Consider the following 24469-nt stretch of genomic DNA (forward strand, 5'->3'; position numbering starts at 1 on the left):
TTCATGCACTACTGATGCCATTTTTACTCTGATAGAAGGCTTGTCCACAGCTTGCAAATAAAATTACATTATTAGGATATCACATTTTTTCCACAGTCACTAACACAATGCAGGCAAGTCTGGTAAATATAGAGAATATATTTCCAACATCCAAAGGGCAGAAAATCCACAGTGAGACAGGATTCCCCACTACTAAGATATTGGAGGTGACTTCCAGTAAAGCATTTCTACAGAATGAGTTAAATTTAACAACCATCTAACAGCCTTGTAACAACCTCTGGCAGACTAGACCCCTTTAGGTCATAAGGAGGAAATCCGGCAACCAAAAGGGACATTGTCAGCTACTGCAATCTCACAGGATTGCCTACGAAGAAAGATGACATCCTTTTATAAGAGCATCAATCCTGCAGATGACACCAAATAAAACACGCCTCCAGCATGTCTCCATCTCACACACTCCACCAGTTGAATCTGAACAATTCCCAGCAATGAAAATAAAGAAACCAAAGCTAACAAACACAAGTCTGCCTTGGATTATTCATATTTTTATTTGGATGTATTTGCACTTACCCTCGATTTGCCTTCTGCGTCCAATAAGTGATCCACGTACGTTACCTCACCCACTACAAATCAGATTCCAGAGACGACACACACCGGGGGGAGAGAAGCCGAGAGAACAATGGGGGTTTAGAACAGAAACAAGTAGGGCGGCCAGTGACAGTGAACTCAGACTGTCAATCCGGAGCCTTCCCCCAGCACCTCAGCACAATATGGTACAGGTCTACAAAAAGCAAGCTTGGGTCTTTAAAAAAAAGTATATATATAAAATCAAGACTTCTTAGCCTGTCCTTGTTGGAATTCTCCCGAAGCACCAAAAGCAATAGACTGAGGACAACAACTGTTGAAATGGCCATCAACCTTCCTATTTGGATATAATACCGTGAACACCACCTTCTAGATGAAGATAATTAACCAAGTAATTTCAAGTAGGCAAAACCCTTTCAATGCCTCAGCCTATTTCATTGCAAACTGCTCTTACTTTGTCAAATGTTGCCATTTTAAACCTCAGACTAATGCATCAATACATTTGTCCTTAAGCTAATCCTAGAAGGAAACCTACATCTAGAAAACTAACCATAATGACGACAAGCTCTTAGGGAACAGAAACATCTCGACTCTACAAACATGTTCGTAAAGTGGACCTGGTCCCAGAATGCACAATATCAGAATTTTGATTCAGCGTCGACCACAGCCATGCTTTCGTTTCAGATCATGTCCGTTCAACGTATGGACATCAGTGACCAAACCTGTAGAGCCAAGGACAATGCATAAGAAGTTGCTTCATTTTGTAGACCTGTACCCCAAAGAAATCCCCAACGCATAGCTGTTTGGCACAACATGGCGATCTGCTGAGAAAACATTTGCTTGTCAAGGTCGCACCTAAAAAAGAAAATGCATATTTACTCCAGACAGTTGTCATAAAACAAATACCAGGCACTCCTTCTGAAAAAGGATTGTACCCTTCTTAACACATGCTATATGTTAAAGTAAATGCCAATTAAGTGCATTACCTGATACATCTTATACCGATACCCCATAACTAAACAACTACTTTCACGAGTAACACCACGTTAAAAATCAATATTGTACATTTAAGAGAATCTTTAATCTAATACCTACTAAAAGACAAAGTTGCTGCTTCACACATGATTTCATTTGACATGTCTCCAAAATGCTGACCAATTTATGTCCCCAGAGCTCAGGCTTTGCTGTTGGTTACATGTTGCAAGTACTGTATATTTTCTCAAATATTTCGAGAAAAGCATCTCATTGTGCCACTCATGACCCAAAGCCGGTGGATTTTCACATAGGTTTCACCAGCTTTACACGTGCACAACCTTCACAAAAACCATAGCAAAAAATACACCCCAACACCATTCTCATCAATTGAATCAATGACAATAGAGCACACGTGTACTTGGGGGAATAGCTTAGTTTACCTTCAGCCCCCAAATCACTAGGTCCGCCTCTGACAATGACAAACAGTTGCAATGTCAGTGCACCAACATTTAGGTTTAAACTGTACTACCAGCACTGTTCCCGTACTACCATGTTATGTCCTGTTCCTACATGGCACCAAACCCTTTGTAGTTTTACATGTACATTATTTATGCAAAGTAACTTAAAAGTCTGAGTTCTGTAAAAGAACTAAATCTGATTTTCTTTTGACCACACTGCATATCCAAAATTCATTTTCAAAGCAAAGGTTTGTGGTGCAGTCATTTGTTTACCTCTTTGGTGTAGAGCAAATCTCCCATGACATTTCCTGTAAGACCCGAGTTGTGCCTGGACACCATCTCTCCCTGCAGCTCCACCAGCAGCCACTCTGGACAAGGGCCACCATCCCCACTGCCTCTACAGGCGCACACACACATAGACAGCGTCTAGGGGACTGCAGGATATGGTTCTTATTACCATTGCTAACTCTGAGAGACGAGACAGTCCAAGTAACTTCAAAACAGTGCTGATTTATTCAAAGGATCACAGGTAAAATTAACATTACACGCTCAGGTATCTTGCACCTCCAAACTGCTCACAGGCAGATGTAAGATGAAAGACCCTGACCCCCCCAGGCCTATACATTATATCCCCTCGGTTGGGCTAGCCCCATACTACACAGAAACGTCAACCGAGACGTCTCTGTTACCAGCTTTGCAGCTGGTCATAGCAGTAGTCAAAACATGAAGTAAATCAATGTGTGTGTCTGTTGATTAAGTGGTGTGTAGCTAAAAACATTCTCACACGACCTCTAGTAACATGTCGTGATATTAAACATAAGAACATATTATGGCTAAGGCTACAGTTATACATGTCATAATAATAATATTAAACACCCTGTCTGCTGACAGTCATCAACTCTTCTCTCTAGTTATCCTTGACCAGATGTACCCTGTAGAAACTCATAAGCATGACTAAGCATTTAACAGTCTAACTAGACATCCTATCTCCACTAAACATTTCTAATACATAAAGTATCTATCCAATATCTATCTGACTAAAAATACATAACAGGACCTAGAGAGACTTCGTCTGGAAATTCATAACACTTCATCTTATGAGTTAATATATTATCGTTACTACTACTACAGAACGGAAGGAGAGAGAGCTAACAATTTCTTCCTGGTGTCCCTAAATGCCACAGAAAATCCCACTCAAACTCAAGTTATACTGCTGAAATCCGTATCAAAACGTTTAATAGCCATCATGAGCTAGCTACTGTTTAGTTCGATATATAAGAATTTCACTCAGAAGCACTTGATAATGCGTTAGCTATTTTACTAACCTAGCGATAGTTATCTTATAGATAGCAACGTTACCTGGCTGTAAACACGCGCTTTCAGCAGGTAACGGTAATATTACAATTAGTCCACGGTTCTTACCTTATGACTATTTGAACCATGACAGACAGACAGCGCAGACCGCAGTGTAACATAAACAAAACAAAATATGTTATTAGTCCATTTACACAAAATAAGTCCCCACACAGTTAACCAGCACAATTCAGGCAGCGTTCAGACTTCAGTGATATTTCCCGCCAGCTGTGCGTCCCGTCGTTATGATGACGTATTTCCGTTACTTACGTTCTGCTTGAATATAGTTCCGGCTCAAAGGTTTTCAACGTGGTCCCAATGTTTTGCAGCGTGTGGTGTCTGTAACAGAGAAAGTCTGGTCAACGTGAAGAAAATAGCGGGTAAATAGTTCCTGATAGTGATGGTTAACAGTCTTATATGAGTTGTTAAACACAAAGTTTGCATTCCGTGTGTTTAACTTGTGAGGTTTTGTTGGACAGCGTATTTACAAGTTGCCTGTATGTTTTCGTTAATAGTAAAAATGGGCGAATTTAAGGTGCACCGTGTCCGGTTCTTCGACTACATGCCAGGTGCGATCACAGCCATGGCGTTTAACATCGGAGCGGCTGGCTCTGGCCCGGGCTGATGGGGCCGTGGAGATCTTCAACTTTGCTGATAGTTACTTTCAAGAAAAGGTAACTGTTCAGAGCAAGTCCTGATAAGTTACCCTTCCCACATGGTATACGTGTAACTAGATTTTTTTTAAAGTCGTCTGCTTGGATTAACAACTGAACAGCATCACTTTCATTGTTAAGGTCCCATGTGTTAGACGTATTCACTCTGTTCTACATAAAAATGCCAGGTCACATTGTATCCATTCATTTTTCACTGAACAAGGAAACGCTAAACTGCTTAATTAGTTAATAGAGATTTTCAGTGCAGCGTTTTAGAACAGTCGGGTTTGTTGCTGCAAAGCAGATACTTGGAACAGCAGGTAAATGTAGAGGGATCATCTCTAGGCTTGTTTTGATGGACAGGTGATGCCAGGACAGGACGGCAGGGCTGCTGAGGCTCTGTGTTGGGTGAGCCAGCGTCTCTTCAGTGCTGGACTGAATGGACACATCACAGAGTATGACCTGGAAAACTTAAGACCCAGACACACTGTGGCAGCCTATGGAGGACCAATCTGGAACATCAGCAGTAACAGCCAAGGAACACTGCTAGCGGTCAGTCAAGACCTTCTGGATATTACATTTACTCCACCCCACCCTAATATTCAAGTTGTCCCAGCATTTAGAGGAACTGAATGCATGTTTTCTGTGCCAGGTGGGTTGTGAAGATGGGACAGTGAAAATGTTTGAAATACAGCAGGAGAGGATTCAATTTCAAAGAAATCTTGACAGACAGAAAGGTAAGAGAGCAAGCTGATTCAGCAGTGTTTGTTCTTTTCAGCTGTTATGGTCATAAATGACATACACTCATGGCCAGAAATTTTGGCTCCCCACCCGGGTTTGCTTTGCTGCTTCAGCCACTGGGTTTGATTTGATTTGACTTGATTTATTCTTTCAAACATGCAGAACAAATGACATCAACACACACATAATTACACAAATCCAGCCAATGCTAATCCAGAATCAGTTTGCTTATACCTAGTACATGTTTGAATGGAGTAGGAAGAAGTCAGACTTATCCAGTCCTACCCCATAACATCATCTTATACAAAAAATTTCATGCATCATTGGCTGCAAGCAGTATCTCTACATAGGTAATTCTCTTCTTCACCAGACAAGTAATACACAGAAAATTTAAAACAGAGTGTTTCCTTCCTGCATTCTTGATTAAATCTCTTATTCTTGTATAACACATACATTTATATTTATATTTAAACTCCTCAATTCTAGTACTGTTTTTCATGTCCACACTTAAATTATTCCATAATTTGACCCCACTTATAGAAATACAGAATCTTTTTTTGGTTGTACGTATAGCATGAACTTTTAAATTTAAGTGACCCCTTAAGTTATATCCCCCTTCCCTTTCAAAGTGTTTCCCCAGTTTTCAACGCCATACTCCAAATATGGTAATATCAATGCAGAATACAAAATGCGAAGTGCTTTCACGTCCAGCATATATCTAACTCTTGCCAATATCGATATATTTTTAGCTATTTTATGCTGAATATATCTGATATGAGATTTCCAGGAGAATCTGTCATCAACCATGACACCCAGAAATTTGATGTCATATACTTGTTCGTTGTTAGCACCCCCAATTTTCAATTGAAGTTCATTATGTGGTCTACGATTCCCAAATGTCTTGACTATGTGTAGCATTATGACATCTGAAGACTACCAATGAATTCTGGGGCCCAGTGTCAGAAAGTTGGGTCTTCATCAGAGGTCATGGGTCTCACAGCAGGACAATGACCCAAAGCAGACTTCATAAAGCACCAGAAGTGGTTTCAGACAATGAGCTGGAGAGTTGTGAAGTGGCCAGGAATGAGTCCAGGTCTAAATCCCATAGAGCTCCTGTGGAGAGATCTCAGAACAGCAGCTGAGAGAAGGAACCCTTCAAACCTGAGAGACCTGGAGCAGCTGGCAAAAGAAGAGTGGTCCAAAATTCCAGTAGAGGTGGAAGAAACTCTCTGATGGTTACAGGAAGGGACTGATTTCAGTTATTTTGTCCAAAGGGTCGGCTACCAAATATTAAGATGAAGATGTCAATAATTCTGTCCAGTCCATGTTTGGAGTTCTTTGTGGAATGGATCAGATTTGGCATTTTGTGTTGTTCCAATGCAAACAAACAAACAAACAAAAAAAACATGAATGAGAGCGGCAAAGACTTTGTGATTGCAGTGATTTTCTGAGTAACAATATTTTTCACCATGACTGGAGCTGTGCTTACAGTTACATCACTATGCAAACATTATATTTAACTGATAAATAATAATGTGTCCCTTCAACAGACTTATTATTTGAGCTCCTTAAAACGACCAGTGTTCATAATGCACAACAATCTTTTACCCTGCCTGTGACCTGGTGATGATAGCGGTTTATTTTTTATGATCTTCCAGGTCGTATTGTCTCTCTGTCCTGGCATTCCTCAGGCATGCTGATTGCTGCTGGCATGATGGGCATGATCAGAATTTTTGATGCTGACACAGGTAAGCAGATACTATTCAGTCCTGAGGTGATTTGCACAGTCAACACTGAGCCTAAGATCAGTTAAAATATTCAAATGAACCATCACAAAGTGAGTTTGATATCTTGCTAAAACTCCATGTATTCTGATTTTGTTTGGTTTTGCTGGCTTCAGGCCATGCCACACAACGACTGCTGGTGGAAAGAGGTATTGGAGCATCCAAGAGCAAAGAGGTGGTGGTTTGGTGTGTTGCATTCCTCTCTGACCACACTATCATCAGTGGTGACTCTGCAGGAATGGTCCAGATCTGGGACGGATTTACAGGAACTCTGGTCAGAACTCACCTGGTTACCAAGTGGGACGTTCTGGCTCTTTCTGTTTCACAGGTAGGTGTGCAAGCAACAATTAGGACTTTCACAAATTCTAGGCAGTTTTAGGTACACAACCCTACAGAATCAGTGATGTTAAACTGTAAATCTTTAACAGGATGAGAGCAGTCTGGTAGCAGGTACATCAGAGGGTACTGTCATCCAGTTCCAGTTCATCTCCTCTACTGTGGACCAGCAGAAGAAGGAGTGGGTCAGAACTAGGACCTTTAAAAACCACTCCCATGATGTGAGGGCACTTGCCCACACCGAGACTGCTGTAGTATCTGGAGGTCAGTTAAATGTGCTGTTGGTGTTTGTTTGGCATACATATGCTATTGTGATGATCTTTTAAATTGAATGTGATCCAGACTGAATGGTGATGAAGTTACAGTTTCATCATGCCAAGTAGGGAAAAAGCAAAGCAAGTGAGCTTTTTCCAAGGTAACACAGCTGACCCTGCTCCTCCATCCTCGGCATCCAAGATTGCGCAGTGTTTTGAGCAACAGACCGCAGCGGTCTCCAGTACTTCTCTGGTCTCCTTCTCTGGTTACCACTCAGGTAATCCTGCGTTCTTCACTAACAAATGTCATTCGTTTCCCACCTGTGCTGCATCTGGCCTCCGAAGTTACTCTGACCTGACTGTCACGGGTCTAAAGAAGGATCATATTCCATTCCACAGGTCACTTAACAAGGTGACTCCATTTCAACAGTTTCTTCTTCTACTCTGCACTTGAGGAAATGAGACATTCAACCGTTCGACCTCACATCCAGATTAAAAACAGGCAGCCTTGTAGCATAGCCACTAAGCTAGCCTGCTCTACTTCTGCTCCCTGTGCTACGTCCGTTTCTGGCACGGGGTCATACGCAGCTTCCTCTTCTGCTTCTTTTCAGTTCCCCATAAAACAAGAAGAAATAAGTTACAGTCTCATCACGTCACTAACTCAAAGTATTTTGTTTAGTTCAAATCTAAATGATCACTTTAGAGGCATGAAGAGAGGAGAGCATCATTGGGGGGGCAGCAGCATAACTAAGAGAAGGCTCAGGGTTCCCCCTGGTCTCCCCTGATCATATCCTGCAGCTCAGTTTCTGTCACACTCCTCACGGCGTTTAACCCATCACCAGCACTGCCTGCAGTGGGTTTTGGGGGCATAGGGCTCAAAACGATTCTCAGACTCATGACTGTTTGAACTCTGGCAATTCTTCTATGTTCAAATCCATCCTTTCACAGCCACCACAACCTCATGGGGTCAAGAACAGGAACGGCAAACTGTCCTCGTCCGCTTCAACAAAACTGCAGCCATTGACATTATCAACACAGGTTGTAGCGACTCCCGAGCACCAGGATGCCTACATTGTTTCCATTTTCTCTGACACTAGGATGTCACCTGTCCCTATCTCTGTTCATACGCTGGCTCACAAGATCCATAACATTGGTGGATAACCCTACAGTTATTGGGATTAGTTACAACTATCTTTGTTTTTTTTAATGGGGCTGTGAGTTGAACCTGGCTCCACTTTTGCAATAATGACAGCCAGTGTCACTCAACAAATCACTGGTTAATCAGAAATGTGCAAGTGTGTATTTCTGGTTCAGAGCACCCTGTATGTTAGAATAGATGTCTGCTTTTTTGAAGTGTTCAAAACATGGGAACGAGTACTGTCAGTGTATTGTACCATCATCTTAAACGTGAACCTGTCATAGGACAGGAAGATGGTGATGATCAGATGTTGTAATGTTTGCAATTGTGTCAGGTATGGACACCCAACTGGTAGTGCGACCCCTGCTGGACAAGGTGGAAAAGAACACCCAGGAGTCAGCACTGCGCAAAATAGCTTTCCCACATGTGAGTGCATAATCCGTAGAAGAAAACCTCCCACAGATCATTAGCGTTTGGAAAAGGACTTAATCTTATACGTTGTCATATTGTTTTGTGTTGGCCAAAAAGCACATAAATATATACCTGATTAGCTTTTTATACATTTGACACAATTTTAATATATAATAAGGAGCATATTTAAGAAGAAAATGACTGTTCCCATGGTACATGATTGCCCTTATCTGTCTTCCATGTAGAGAAGCCTCGTTTGTTGTGCAAAGAAAGCAGGGCAGCTGCTTTTCCAGTTCGCTGAACATTTAGAGCTGTGGAGACTAGGGGAAAGCGATGGACATGGTGAGGAAAATGCACACATCCATAGAAACACATTAACAGAAATAACAAGCAGTAAAAGTAATGTTGAAAACTAAAGATCTAAGAAATGTTCCTTTATCTGATTGAACAGTTGTTCTAGTAGAATAATTGTGCTAGTTTCTGCTGTGTGTTAACAGGAAAGGCTGGTGACCTTCTACCTGTGAAGAGGAAACCAGAAAAACTGCTCCAGCTGAAGAAGAAGGTATGTCCTGATGTGTGTATTTTTATGTTAACGATGCGTTTGTTCTGCCCATTAACTCTGCTGTCACCATCTGTCCTAGACAGGTTCAGGTTCAGCTTGTTATTTTTTAGGAACATCAAGGCTTTTATTCTGAAAAGGTGTATATTCATATATTGGAAGTCAACATAACCCCCTTTTTCCATAACACAGTGGTGGGCAGATTAAGCACCAGATATTTCCCTAATAAGTCGGTGACAACATAACAGAAGCTAAAATAAATATTGTACCTCTTTTTGCCAGGGCACCATAAACACGGTCCCACACACATTTAATGGAAGTGTGAACAAACCAAAGCAGATCTTTTCATGTCAGATCTGAGCTGTTTCTACACAAGGTCCTAGATTTAAGTAATATTTGGTCTCTGACTATGCGACCGCTGTCAGCAAACATCTGTTGTCATAGAGCAGAGTGGCAATGGGGATCACTAAGGAAGATGAGGACATTTCACATCTGCTGGACATTTATGTAGAAGCATCTGATCAGGTCAAGTTGGAAGGAACATGTCGTAGTCAAACAGTTTGTGTGGAAATTGAGCAGTTGGATCGTCGCACTAATCTTGGTTTTATCCTTTATGTGCGTCTCCCATTTCAGTTAAATATGCACATGTGTTGCAGGTTTGGACCTCAGTAGTGTTCACACATGGGGTACAGAGTTGGATACATATAATTTATAAACGTCAGTATGAGCCGTCAACACAAAAGATGGGATCCTGCAAAAAATGGAATTGGGCACTAAGGCCTGTGATGTCAACTGTTTTCATCTTATTGCGCTGCTGAGGTAGTTATTGCAGCTTTAACTAAATTTTAACCATGCAGTATTTTATTTTTCTTTCATTCTTACAGCATATGTTGTCTTTTTAAGTTTAACCACCGTACTGTCTTTGGTAGGTCTGTTCATGTCTGTTTTCCAATAGAGAGTACAGACCAGACAAACACATTGGCTTTATTACACTGCACTATCACCCTGTTACTCTTTCTGGTGTTGGTAAATAAAATCAAGACATTGTTCTCAGGGAGGTACTTGACATCATGGCTTTTGGCTGCTTGGTTCTTTAATCTTGGGCTGTAGCGACTACTGAAACAGAAAGGTGTGTGTGTGTGTGTGTGTGTGTGTGTGTGTGACGGGGGGCGAGGCAGGGAGATAATGGGGTCTGTGTTGTCTTTCTCAGCTTTGAGCCAGGCTGGCTGGCCTACTCTACTGTCTCCAGTGTCCGTCTCTACAGGTTACAATACGACAACAACATCAGCATCAGCAAGGTGGGCTCCTCAGCACCGCCGCTGCTACTCCTTCATCTCCATGTTAGTCACTCACACAGCCCTGTCGGTCAACCTAGGAACATGTATATGCGATCTCTAACTACAGTAAGCAGTAAAACCATGAGCAGAACTTGTTTGGGGGTGAGATAAATGTAAACCTAGCTTCTTTAAACATTGGTATGTTTAGAGGATTTTAGTGCTACGTTCTAAGTGTATGGACGCATGAAGCTCATCTCTGTCTGTTTCCATCCTCCTCCTCTCTCCAGGTGTCCAGGCTACCCAAAGACCTTTCCTCAGCCCACCAGCTCTGCTTCTCCTCTGACTCTTCCAAACTCTTTGCTTCCACCAGTCATTCTTCAGTTGTTGTTATCGGCCTCGACCAGCTGGAGTGCAAATACCTTCATACCCTCAAACCCAAGTCAGGTGAGTGCAGAGTCCTCACTGCTCATGGGAGTTTGGGTGGGTGGGTGGGAAGCAGCATTGTGATTTGAAGCACAGCAGCTGTGTGGAGGTAAGAGAGCAGCCAAGCATCGTCCTCAGCTCTAAGATCTCATTTATTCACTATCTGTGGCACTTTCACTGTGAGCAATCACTGTCATCTTCCCGGAAAGACGGTGACAATTAGATGTGTAAACATAAACCAATACAAGGGTCAGATTTAGATCTGCGTTTTTAAGAAAAAATCGATCCAAAATCGATATGGATGTCATAAACCGACCTTTGCTAAGTGTCACGGTTTCTCGTTGTGCTCCACTCTAGTGTGGGCCTCTGGCGTGTGCGTATGCATATGTGTGACACACCATCTCCTGCTGGCATTCAAGCACATGCCCACTTCTTAATGCAGGTCCTGAATAAAACTCAGTTGGCTGCAGCAGCAAACAGTGCTAGTGTTAGCAGCCGCTCTCAGAGTGCACAACAGGCAGCGTTGTGTTGAGTATACCAGGAGGAGTAACACGCTGACCTCGCTAGTAGCGACGTTGCCAAGGCAACACATTGTTGAACCGATGGAAACAGGACAGTTTGCTGCAAGGACAGTTAGCTTGGGGCAAGTAGCAGTGCTAGTGCTGTTAGCAGCTACTTTCAGAGCACATCGGTTGGGTTGAAGTCAGTAGCTGAGGCTAGAAGCTATTTCATTGTCAAAGATGTGCGTCTGTGTTGTTGAAAATGTGGCAGTTGGACAGATGACAGTGACTTTGAAGTTGAGGCACACAGTCACGAGTCAGTGGGGTTTAAGTAAACAACACATCCAGCTCTGTGTGATGAGGTGAAACAGCAGCTGGAGCTTTACTGTTCACCAGGGCCCATGGTTTGCTGTTGGAAAGAGTAGACATTATGTTTTATCTGTTTGGCTTTTGCTGCTCGAAATACAAAACTGCTCTTAGGAAACACTAACCCTTTTGAATTTTGTACCCTTTACAGATACTATAGTGTATAGTCTTTCAAATAAAAGCTAAATTAAAAATGAATACCTGCTGAATCGAATCAAAATCATGCTGACTCTCATTGTATTGTTACAGAGTTTGCTGTATTGTCTTTGTAGCTAATCGTGGACCATGTAATGAGATGTTATCGAATCATGTGAGACTGAGAGATGTACACCCCAACTGAAAATAAACATCATCACCATTTTTAAACAGTATTGCATCTTCCTGGCAAGGTGGTCTGTCTCCATGTTGATCGGTTTCTCCGTTACATTGGCCTGAACCCAACCGCAGCTCTAACCCAAACTAGTCCATTTTCTGAGATGCTTAATGTGACCAACCTTACCCTCATCTTCATGTCTAACCATAAACGGTCACCGACCACATCAACCTCCCCAGTGTTAGTTGGTCATGTCTTGTTGCTTTGCTTCTTTTGTCTCTCCTCTATCCACTCACCCCAACCGGTCAAGGCAGAAGGCCGCCCACCAAGATCCGGGGTCTGTCAGAGGTTTCTTCTGCTAAAGGGAGTTTTCCTCCCCGCTGTCGCCAAGTGCTGCTCAGGGGGATTTGTTGGGTTTTTCCTCTACAGTACTGTAAGGTCTGGATTATGTTAAGTGCCTTGAGATGATTTTTGTTGTTTTGGCGCTATACTACCATTTTAACAGGAGGGAAACAAACTTCACCATGAGACTGAAAGTTTGCCAAAATGTCTTCACTTTATCAGTATTGATGGGCAGAAGTGGCAGTTTTATTTTTATTTAAAACCAAGCCTGCAATGCAGTGCATGCAACAAGAGAAAGGGTCCGACTATTTTCAGGAGCGATTGTATAATTAAGCATTAACATGGCTGACAGGTGTCCGGTGTGTGGAGTACAAAACAATGAGGCGCTGGAGCAGCAGCCGCTAGAGCTGTGAGGAGGAATATATTGTTTGGATTAGTGAAATGGGATATGGAACCTCAAATGGACGATTAAGATGCACTTTAAATAATACTGAAGGAAATCAAATGATCTTTTAGTCTCCTACACCAAGACCGCAGCAGGATGAGGTCAGAAACAGGTTTTGATCATGTTGTGGTTTGTTTTCTCATCATAATCACATGTTAATCTTGTTACAGATGCAGAAGAAACAACTCTGTCAAAGCACATTGAACCATACTTGTATTAATCTCACCAGAACTGCAAGCGACTCTTGGCATTTGTTGACTTGAAGTTACACGCACACCACCCGAGCTGTTATCCTGCAGAGTGTATAAGCGCTGTGTGTATGTTTGATGTCCAGGCTCCAGACAGCCAGTGCACCTGATGTTTGCAAGTGACGATGGCAAATGGCTCGCTACAGCAGCCACAGACTGCAGGGTTCACGTCTACAATCTTAACAAGCAGAAGGTGAGTTGGAGCTCAGGTGTTCTTCTCTGGCCATAGTAGGGTTGTAATGGTATGAGGTAGTCACGGTATGATGACACTCTCAATCATCTTTAATGGCCAAGTGTGTTTGAACATATAAGGAAGCTGACTCCAGTGCAGAGGCTCTCGATTTATTTGTAGGCAACAAGAAATGGAAAATAAAATAAAAAAAACGATGTGTGCATTCAAACAGAAAATATAAGCAATCAGAACAGGGCAGGAATGAGAGAGACCGTATATATACACACATTACAGCAGAAGCGCTTTCAGACCAGTATATATATACTGTTATATTTACAGTTTATTGCACCGGGGTGATGCTGTGTCCAGCCAGAGTCATGGGTTAAGTGTTCATCAGTATGGTGTCATGAGGGAAGAAACCGTCCTAGTGACTGGTTGTCTTGGCGTACAGTGACCTGTAGCGCCGTCTAGAGGGGAGGACTTCAAACAGGTTGTGTTCAGGGTGTGAGGGGTCTGCAGTGATCCTCTGTGCCCTCCGCCCTCCTTTTGACCCGTGAGGTGTATAGGTCCTCCATGGAGGGCAGGATGGCACAGATGGTTCTTTCTGCAGTCCTGACTTATACAATTATAAACATGATTTCAAAAAAGCATATAACTACAACATAAGGATAATAACCTTTATTGTCCAAGTATGTTACACACAAGGAATTTGCTTCTGGTACAGAACCGAGGTAGCCATCTGTGGCTGTGTCAACCGATGGCTCTAACCATCGGGGGCATTCAGTGTCTTGCCCAAGGACACTTCGACACGTGAACTGCCAGCACCAAGATTTGAACCTTCGATCTTCTGGTTGGGAGATGACTGCTCTACCCACCGCACCACTGTCACCTCATGTTCTATAACTAAAGCATGTTAGCCCCAGTAGTAGAGGAAGGATTCATATCCTTTACTTGAGTAAAAGCACTAATGTCAAACTGTAAAAGGAGCCTACTCTGTTACAGGTGGAAGTCCTGTACTGAAAACTGTAAAATTAAGTATTATCAGGAAAATGTACTTAAGGTATTAAAAGTAGAAGCAGGATACTCAATGCAGAGAACTGCTGTACTATATATTCTATACTGTCATACTATATAACAGCCTGTCACTCGTGCACTGATGTAAAAGCAGGACTTGACTGTTGGTTGAGGTGGAGCTCTGCTGAACTGGTTTGTATCCAAGTGCAGCTACAGATTATTTTCATGAGGAATTAATCTGCTGATTATTTTCTCTATTAATCGATTGGTTTGTAAAACAATGGTGACGAATGTTCTCAGAATGCCCTAAACAACTATCAGCATAGTTGCTAATTTACTGTAGGAGCATGACAGCACAGCCAGACTGGTCCTGTCTGGACCTTCACTCACACACACACTGTGAGCCAGGAATGATTGTGTGTGTCTGAGGTTAGATCAGGATCAGCGTCCTGTTGTACGTGAGAATTGAGCAAAGCGCATTGTATGACTGATGGTTATATGCTCACAGTTGAGTGACAGAAGTTATAAATGTTCCACATTGATCTGCACAGAGGGACGGTGTTCTCCAAGGTGCTCGTTTTGAGATATCCAGAAAAATCCTGCACTGCTGATTTCTTTTTCACTGGATGGAGTTTGGTGACAGGTTATCAGCTTACGGGCAGTTGAGGAAGAAACGTGCACACGCATTGCATTTTCTTCTTCAATACCAGTAATAAACAAATGTGCATGATATGCTAACAATCGATTTTCATACCATGATATACCCTGAAACCAGATAGCGCTGCAACCCCAGTCCATTGTGTTTCTCGGACACAATGGACACAACAGTAAACTCCTTGCGTTTGTGTTTGCAGCTTCATTGTACAGTTCCAGTGTATAGTTCCTGTCCCACTGCTATAGCAATCCACCCAATGACTGGCAACCTCATCATGGCACATGCTGACCAACAGGTAAATCCACAGTAAGGTCAGGCACAACATGAGGTTTCTCAGAGGTAACACTGACATGGACACACTCCACAGATGGCGTTACAGTGTGCTTTCTGCCATGTGCTTGTGGTGTAGATCTTTGAGTACTCCCTGCTGCACAAGGAGTACACTGAGTGGAGTCGGAAGCTGCAGAAACGAGGCCTGCACCCCCTGTGGCTGGAGAGGGACACACCCATCACTCATATCACCTTCAATCCCAGAAACCCAGCTCACATCATTGTACACGACATGTTCATGTTGTGCATCATTGACCAGAGTCTGGTAAGTGAGCGTTGTCTGGGTCATTTACACTGACATGCTGGTACAAGACCTACAACCCTGTCAGTGCCGTGTGTGTTTAAGGTCTTTGTTTCAACATGCAGCCACTCCCTGATGCAACAACTCGGCTCTACAACCAGATGACACTGAGGAGTGTTCCTGAGCAGGAGCGGCTCAGACACAGTCACGCCTTCAAGATCTGCAAGAGTTTTCAGGTGCTGTCGTCATAGTGAGCACAGTGCTGCACAACCAAGTGGAATCAGACAGCAAACGCTGATGTCTCATGTTCTCTTTGTTCTGTCCACAGCACCTCATGTGTGTGAGTTTATTGGAGGACCAGTCTCTGGTTGTAGTGGAGCGCCCCCTGCTGGACATCGTTTCTCAGCTGCCTGCACCCGTCAGGAGGAAGACATTTGCCACATAAAGGAACTGAGGCAGGTTTTCTTTAGATTGCTCAGCCTAAATGTTAGAGCAGATTGTTTCACTTCAAATCCCACATCCAGAATCATGTTTGACAAGTGTTAGTGTCACCTCTTTGTAAACAATGTTTTGATAAAGTAATAAATTGAATTATTCACTCTTTCTGATTTGACTGAGAAATGTATTCACTGTTGTTTCCTGCTCTCAGACCAGACAACAGAAGTTAAACAGGTTGCCAGCTTCTCCCATTTATGAAGCAGCTCTGATACTCCTGGAGAAGTTAAGACTAGAGGTGTTTTGGTTCTCGACCAGTTGGGGTGAGTGGATAGAGGAGAGAGAAAAGACAAGAAAAGCAACAAGACAACAATCAAACACTGGTCAGGTAGATGTGGCCAATGACTGCTCATCAGAAACGTAGAGCTCCAGGGCAACCTGCAGAAAGGTACAGGGAGAGAGAGAGGACACAGTGACGCATAATGGTGGCATATAAAAATAAAACTGAGCTCAGAGCATCATGGGATGACCCTCAGCTTAGGCCTGTAACTAAAGGATGGTCCACCAAACCAAACTTAACCTAGAATACATGTCCAATAATTTCATAGACACCACTACATGTGTGCAAGCGAAGGCCGTCCTGTTGACTAGAAACCACTGGTACGGTTAAATATCCTCAGTGGCAACAAGACAGCCTAGGCCCCCAGTTTGCTTGCAGTTACCAAGATGGCTGTCAGTCTTATCCCTGTTCAGCCACATTAGTTGTTCTGATGCCATAAAATATCAGAAGACATAACACAACATACTACGTACCTTTCTACCCTCCCTCACTGTCCTACTAGGATTATGTTGAAAACAATATAATAACCTAACTATAAGCTTTATCAAAAAGAAAAGTCTTAAGTATAATCTTAAAAGTAGAGAGGTCTGTCTGCCTCCCTAACTGAGACTGGGAGTTGGCTCCACAGGAGAGGAGCTTGATAGCTAAAGGCTCTGCCTCCCATTCTACTTCTGTGGACTCTAGGAACCACAAGTAAACCTGCACTCTGAGAGCGAAGTGCTCTGTTAGGATGATAAGGCTCTATGAGGTCTTTAAGATACGATGGAGCCTTGCCATTAAGGGCTTTGTATGTTAGAAGGATTTTAAATTCTATTCTGAATTTTACAGGGAGCCAGTGGAGAGAAGCTAATATGGGAGAGATATGATCTCTCTTGCTAGTTCCTGTCAGTACTCTGGCTGCAGCATTTTGGATTAACTGGAGGCTTTTTAGGGAATTATTGGGACATCCTGATAGTAAAGAGTTACAGTAGTCCAGCCTGGAAGTAAGAAATGCATGGACCAGTTTTTCAGCATCACTTTGAGACAGGATGCTCCTGATTTTTGCAATATTGCGCAGGTGAAAGAAGGCAGTTCTAGAGACTTGGTTTATGTGTGATTTAAAGGACATATCCTGATCAAAGATGACTCCAAGGTTCCTCACAGTAGTACTGGTGGCCAGAGCAACTGTATGTCATCTAGAGTAATCTCTGGACACTGTTTACATAGGGCTTCCTTTTGGCACAGCACAGTTTTAAGCAGCATGTATGGATGTAACTACATATTGTAGTGGCTGACACAGGTATTCCAAAGTAATCCTGAGCCCATGTGGTTATATCACTTATAGAAGAGTGACGATTCTTAATGCAGTGGCGTCTGAGGGATCGGAGAACACAGTCATCCAGCTTAGGCTTGGTCCTCGTCCTTTATGCACTGAAATCACTGCAGATACCTTGAATCCACATCAGTGGAAATAAGTCTTGGACTTTGTTATCCACAAAGTCATTTATGTAATTGTGTGGGGTTTGCTGGCCTTCTCAAATTAAGTGAAAACTAAACTAAATTTGTTCATTTATACATCCTTTTTAAAGCACACTCTACCACAGCTACACCTACAACTATACTGAAAGGAATATCTGTTCTGACAGCACCTCACGACCAGCTACCAACCAAAACATACAGTACGTGTTTTATGCCATCAAATGACCAAAACTCACTGACATCAGTGGACCTGGGACTTTCAGACCTGTCTTTGGTTTGTCTTTTGTTCAACTTACATGTTCCAACAAGAGCTTTGAATAAAGAAACACACTGAGAATATATGTTCTAATCCAACATTTGTCTTTATTTTTGCTTGAAAGAAACTGAACTTCAGTCAATATTTCACTTACAGAGTCCCACTGGGACAAACTACAAGATATCCAACATAAATAAATACACCCACTCGTGAGTAATCTAAACCCTTTGAATATGTCAAAATTTCACATGAAAAATAAATAATTGTTCAAATATTATTAAATTATTAAGTTAAATTATTTTATAAAACTAAACAGCTACTTTCATATTGATGGCCTTGCTGTCAATATGAAGATACGTACATAGTACAGTTGACATTGGCTGCAGAGCAGTAAACAAGTAAACAGGGTCAACAAAGACCTACAAAACAGACAATTATCATTTATCAAATATCAGTTGTGATCAACTGTCATAACGATGACAGTACATTGGCCTATAAAACAGGCCATGTGACTAACTTTTAAAGCTTCATAAATGATCCCAGGGCTGTCAGCTGTGCGGAGGTACAGTACGACAGTGCTGTCGTAGCCAGCAGTGTCCTGACTGACCACACTGTGAGACCCGACACCCCTGAGATACTCGTTAAAACTTGGTGCATTTTAAAACAAACACAATATGAACTGTACAGTGGTGCTATGTTGTGACAGCAGGTCTCGATGGCTCCCATCTAGGTGCTGGTGCTGGTGCTGGGTCTGGCACAAGTGCAGCCCACAGCTACTTCTACAGAAACTCGTGTTAGTTTGTATGTCTTCCCACCTCTGCAGCGCTCCTTTTTGAGAAACACCCGGTTCTGCTTTATTTCTTTTGAGTTGTAGTCGTTGCTCTCCACGACTTGATGATTCGTGCCCTGGATTAGGATGCACCCGGAACAAAGGCACTGAGCCTCTGCGTAGGAGGAAGGAAAGTAGTCCTCATTGGTTACACGTCTGCAAAGGAGCATGAAGATTCAGTTAGCAGCTCCAAATGCAGTGAGGAGATGCGACTGATATCTGTGACCTAATGGTAAAATGACCCTGTCTTGAAAAATCCTTCTTTTTTGACATGGCAAAATAAAATGTATTTTTGGAGATTCAGAGTTTTTAAAACTGCTGAATGTATGTTCACATATTCACATTATATCCAAATTATAAGAAAAAAAACATTAGGACTCATGGTCATATTCAGAATCTAGCAAGTAAGCAAGGGCTTCAGTGAGAGTGAACTTCTCATCTTTTTGCATAAAACAACCTCTTATTTACTTCATACAAAATCTTGTGCCTTATTTACCTAAATAACCAGTAGCTATAGCCTATAGCTGTTAAATAAGGGTAATGCATGGGCAGAGCCCGGGGGGGGGGGGGGCCCCGCACCCCCCCGTCTGATTGGCCACCCTGGTGCCGCCTCTGCCAGAGTCCAAATTAAAGAAAGAAAAAAAACATATTGTTGCCTTAATTACAACTAACATTTATTTGGTGCTTCATAATTGACATTGGTCAAATTAGATTTATATTTGATCATGCAGGTATTTGCATTCATTTGCATCCAAATGTGTTGTTGTGGGGTACTGGGCATGATTCACCTCAGTGGGGGAACCATTGTGCATCACCAGTGTTCCCAGCCAGGTGTACATCAGCAGTGCAGACAAAGTTAGCTCAAGACACCACAATGTGTGTCTCATTTTCACACAAAATAGCCATGCCACCTGCCTCTGAGTCTGTGCCTCAGCCTGGCTACCCTGTCCAACAGTTTCTAAATCCACCACAGGGTAAAGGGGTAAAAGGTGCAATATTTCCCTTTTTTGTTTCTAGTTTCTACATGGAAACAAAGTCATTCAGTGAGCAGCTAAAGGTGAACAAAGAGCTAGGAGGAGTTTGGAGCACTGCCTGGACGTAGAAAGTTTATGTCATCACGAATAAGCAATGACTGAAAGTAAAAAAATAAATAAATAAATAATCATTTGGGAGGCAGTAACCCTAAACTAATCTATACAGTGGGGGAGAGACTTTCTTTAGACCTTCTTTGTTCGCCCAGTGACAGGATTTTAAGCAGCGCACTGTGTTTTCAGTCTGTCTCTGGGATTCTCTAGATACACTCAGCTTGTTCTCACAAGCCAGTCTGTAACTGGGACTCCTCAGTTTCAGCTGAGAACTTCTGAGCAAGTTAAAGTCTAACTGGAAGGTTATGGCACAGCACAAATCACAGAGGAGACTAACACATCTGTCAGTGTGTCAAACCTATATCACAAAATGGGACTGTCTTTAAACAGGACCCTCTGAAATCGGCTCCACCAGGTGGCCAGGATTACTCTATCAGGGACCCAATCAAGCGCTCACGGATCCCCCTTTTTGGGACAATTCGACATGGTGTTACTTACACTAATCGCCATGGGGACAGGGACCTGTTGCGGAGTTCCTGAGATGGACTGTAATGCTCCACTGGACAGGAGGGCTTTGGTCCGGCTGTCTCCGCAGGTGGCTCCGGAGGCTGCGGGTAGTGCCTGCTCAGTTTCCTCTTGGCTACCAGACTCAGCTCCTGGTCGTTATAGCAACGACTCGTACACAGGGGCACGAGAAAAAGTCCAAATATGAGAATCTGTGGATGGGCGAAACGGAGTCAGATGAAGTAGTGGAGCAAGCAGAGAGCAGCCAGGTCTCGATGGCGCGGCCGTGTCTGCGTCTCACTCACCTGCTTCATGTTCATCCCCGGGTGTCCTCTGGCTTGCTGATGTCATAGGGGTCCGCTTTGCTTTCACTCCACTGCATGGTGGCAAGTCTTATTTATTGAGCCGGCATATCTGGGGAAAACCAACAGCATGAGGAAATGGAAACGTTCCTCGACTTCCTCTTTCCTGAGTGAAAGCAGTGTTAGTAGATGGGTTCTGACACAGGACGGGGTGGCGCAGGAATTTTCTACACGCGCACAAACCCAGAAATAAGGCGAGTCCCCGCACCATGTTGTCACAACACCTTTTGCACGGTCCAGTCCTGTGTAAACACAGCGTGGGCAACGCACCCACACGCTCTCTCACTCACACAGATGTGCTGATCTCACTGTAGTTGCGCTGTACCCTCACGCACTACCCTAAATTTAACCTTCACAACTAACTGCCTGACCCCACCCTAACTCTAACCTAAGCTTAATTCTAAGCTGAACCCTAAAACCAAGTCTTCGCCCTTTAAAAGGTGTGAGGACCAACCAAAATGTCCTCACAACAACTGTAGTGAACCAAAAGAACTACAGAAATATATGCACACACACCTACCCACTGACACACAGGAAAGGTGCTGTCAAAATACAATGTGATGAAACTGGAGACAACTGCTGAAATGAGGTCACCATCTATTTTAAGAGCACCCACTGGACCAACCTGAAGGCTGACATCTGACAAACTATTATTATTATCGCCATTGCATGGATTTATGTATAATAACTGACTGAGAGCTGAGATATAAATAGCCTGTTTGTTCTTTCACACATCTCTGCTATTAGTATTATTAGCTATGTTCACTAATGTGTACGTGCCTTTGTTTGTGAAGGGTTATTGTGAAGGTGGGGGTGAGACAAGCAGCAGCTGAAGTTAGAGTAATTCTCCATGAAATGAATGTAAGTCAGTGTAATGTTCTTTATAGTGACAGAAACACACGTCTGTTTCAAGTAGGAGACATGTGGAGTATATTGGACTTTTTTCTTTCATGTGTCTGAGTAAGACATTGTTATGCATATATTTGTTTATTCTTCCATTTACCTGTTTATTTCAGGATACTTAGGAAAATAATTATTAATAATGAATACACTTTTATCTAGGTGTTTCAGAACAAAAGCAAATTAAACTGCATTTTCTTTTTCACATACTGCATGTTTCAGGACGTGTGTGTATTCAGAACTGGAAAAAACCCTTGTTTCAGAACACACATAAATCAATTTAACTGAAAACAACAGTCATCGGCCTCATCCAAGACGGTGATGAGTCGCCCTACAGATGGGAGACTGAACATCTGGCCCTATAGTGTGGTCGTAACAACCTGGAGCTGAACATGTTGAAAACAGTGGAAATGATAGTGGGTTTTAGGGGGAGCTCCCCCCCCCACCATATCTCTGCTCACCACACTCAAGTTCTCAAGTCCTACAAGTTCCTGGGCTCTAGACAGCCCTGCAGGCTGGCCTGTGTACAGTCGTTCCTGGTGTTAACAGTTCTCACTGAGACTGGTTTTGCCTTGAGTGGACATACTACTTGTCTCCCATACTTGTTTTTGCCTACCACGTAGTAGGCAAGTAGGCAATTTTGGATGCATCAAGTGGCTCTGGAGCAGAAGAAAGGTGTGTGTGAATGAGGTAAAAATAGGTAAGTGAGTTACAGTGGGTACGGAAAGTATTCAGACCCCCTTAAATTTTTCACTCTTTGTTATATTGCAGCCATATGCTAATATCTGTGCAGATTCTCAGTCATCCAGGTCATAGTAAACCGCAACCGAAATAACCTTGGAAATCAACTGGACTTGGAATTCTAGATTGAAGACGTTTCACCTCTCATCCAAGAGGCTTCATCAGTTCTGACTGACTGGTGTTGAGTCGGAGATATTTATCCCCCTCGGTGTGGTTTCGGTCCTTAGAAGGCCAACAATGTCCATTAACGACTGAGTCGTTACAGCCCAGCCCAGTATCAGTGAGGGTCGTTACCTGTCTTTGGATCCTCCCCTGTCAGCCGACGCCTATTGTCCTGGTGGGCATGTTTGGGCAGAGATCTCAAAACCGGGTTGTAGATGGAAGACAAGTTGTGTCTTAGTTGTGTCTTTTTTCTTCTTATTACCAACACAGAATACAGCAAACTTTACTCACGTTCATGGACGCACACCAGAAGGGGGGTAAACTTGGTAATACATTCCGACTAACTGGAACTCTGAACACAATGCTATTTAGCCCCTCACACGGTGGCTAATGTGACACACTCTGAGAACTGGAACATACCACTCACGGGGGGAGAAACAAGAGGGGAGGAAATGGAATAGTCCAAGTGACATTACCCTTTTGTGAGAAAATCTGCACATATAGGAAAGGCCTAATGCCGTTACACAACGTTAATGGTCTGGCACTTTAGGAAGGCTGATGATCCTGGAGACAGGTCGAATGTAGGAGCAATCCCTTACCCTCACTTCAACAGTCCTTACTTTACCGTCAGGTGAAGGTGAAGTCTGGATGATCTGTCCAATAGGCCAACTAGCCCGAGGTAGCTGGGGGTCAACAACCAGTACTGTATCCCTAACTTGAAGGTTGGGACAGTCAGAGCACCACTTCTGATGAGTCTGGAGGCCTGGCAGGTAGAAACGGATGAAACTCCTCCAAAAGTGGTCCGCCAGCAGTTGACTATGTCACCACCGCCGTCTACAAAGTAGCTCTGACTCTGGGTACACAACCTAAGGCAGGGATGAATCCAGCCGCCCCATGAGCAAGATGTTGGGTGTGATTGGATCCGGGTCTGCAGCATCTGAGGAGATGTATCCCAGCGGCTTGGAATTGAGGATGCCCTCAATTTCTACAAGTACAGTCTGCAGAACCTCTTCAGGGACCAACTGTTCACCGATGGTGACTTGAAGTGCCTGTTTGAGTGACCTTATCTCTCTCTCCCAACAGCCACCAAAATGGGGAGCACTTGGTGGATTAAAGGTGAACTTAATCTGTTGAGATGAAAGGAGATCTTTAAGTCCAGGCTGTAGTGAGGTAAATGCTTCTTGAAGCTCACGCTCTCCACCTTTAAAATTAGTGCCTTGATCTGAGAGCAGTTCAAAGGGCTTGCCTCGGCGTGCCACAAATCTTCTCAGAGCCATCAAAAAGGAGTCAGAGTCAATGCTAGAAAGGAGGTCCAAGTGAACTGCCCTAGTAGTCATACACTTGAAAATAATTCCCCATCTTTTCTCGGTTCTCCTACCAATCTTAATACGGTAGGGACCGAAGCAATCTACTCCTGTGGAATAAAAGGCCGGCTTGAGAAGGCGCAACCTTGCCGGAGGGAGATCTGCCATCCGAGGGTGTCTTGGGTTCTCACGCTATTTTCGGCATTTGGTACAACGATACTGATGTCGTTTGACTGCCTCCCTTCCCCTCAAAATCCAGAATTTTCTTCTCAGCTCTGCGAAGACCCGTTCACTTCCTGGGTGGTGAAGGAGATCGTCATGGTGCTGGATGAGAAGCTGAGTGATCTTATGTTTAAGATCAAGAACAACTGGGTGAAGCATCTCAGGTTCAACATCAGTAGCGTAGCATAGCCGGCCTCCAACACGACTGAGCTGGGCTGAATTGTCAAACTCTGGGGCGAGATTGATAAGACGACTGCTACTCAGCAGAGACTTGCTCATCAACAGTTGCTGAAAGTCA

The 24469-nt window shown here is 43.2% G+C and overlaps 3 protein-coding genes across 3 annotated transcripts in view; 1 reads left to right on the forward strand and 2 right to left on the reverse strand.

The window, feature by feature from the left end:
- Positions 1-3750, reverse strand: part of chtf8 (CTF8, chromosome transmission fidelity factor 8 homolog (S. cerevisiae)) — a 10545-nt gene extending 6795 nt beyond the window's left edge. Inside the window, exons 1-2 of the mRNA XM_020624570.1 lie at positions 3441-3750; positions 2292-2415 (exon numbers count right to left, since the gene is read on the reverse strand). Coding sequence (XP_020480226.1) covers positions 2292-2415; positions 3441-3493 — 177 coding nt within the window. The 5' untranslated portion in view covers positions 3494-3750. The remainder of the gene's footprint in view (positions 1-2291; positions 2416-3440) is intronic.
- A 141-nt stretch (positions 3751-3891) lies between these two features.
- utp4 (UTP4 small subunit processome component) lies at positions 3892-16178 on the forward strand. Its single transcript, XM_020624572.1, is given in 17 exon segments — positions 3892-3965; positions 3967-4045; positions 4388-4576; positions 4677-4761; positions 6424-6513; positions 6666-6877; positions 6978-7149; positions 8612-8703; positions 8934-9030; positions 9186-9250; positions 10426-10545; positions 10812-10968; positions 13248-13354; positions 15202-15297; positions 15412-15597; positions 15699-15809; positions 15902-16178. Coding segments are annotated over 17 exon segments (2049 nt in total). The 3' UTR covers positions 16019-16178.
- A 2168-nt stretch (positions 16179-18346) lies between these two features.
- On the reverse strand, positions 18347-21264 carry il17c (interleukin 17c). Its single transcript, XM_020624574.1, has 3 exons — positions 20786-21264; positions 20475-20692; positions 18347-19047 (listed from the first exon to the last, which is right to left on the reverse strand). The coding sequence occupies exons 1-3, from the start codon at positions 20798-20800 to the stop codon at positions 18789-18791; spliced, it is 492 nt and encodes a 163-aa protein (XP_020480230.1). The 5' UTR covers positions 20801-21264; the 3' UTR covers positions 18347-18788.
- Between the last annotated feature and the right edge of the window lie 3205 nt (positions 21265-24469).

The sequence above is a fragment of the Monopterus albus genome, unplaced genomic scaffold (genome assembly GCF_001952655.1).
Source record: "Monopterus albus unplaced genomic scaffold, M_albus_1.0 scaffold332.1, whole genome shotgun sequence".
NCBI classification, from domain to species: Eukaryota; Metazoa; Chordata; class Actinopteri; order Synbranchiformes; family Synbranchidae; genus Monopterus; species Monopterus albus.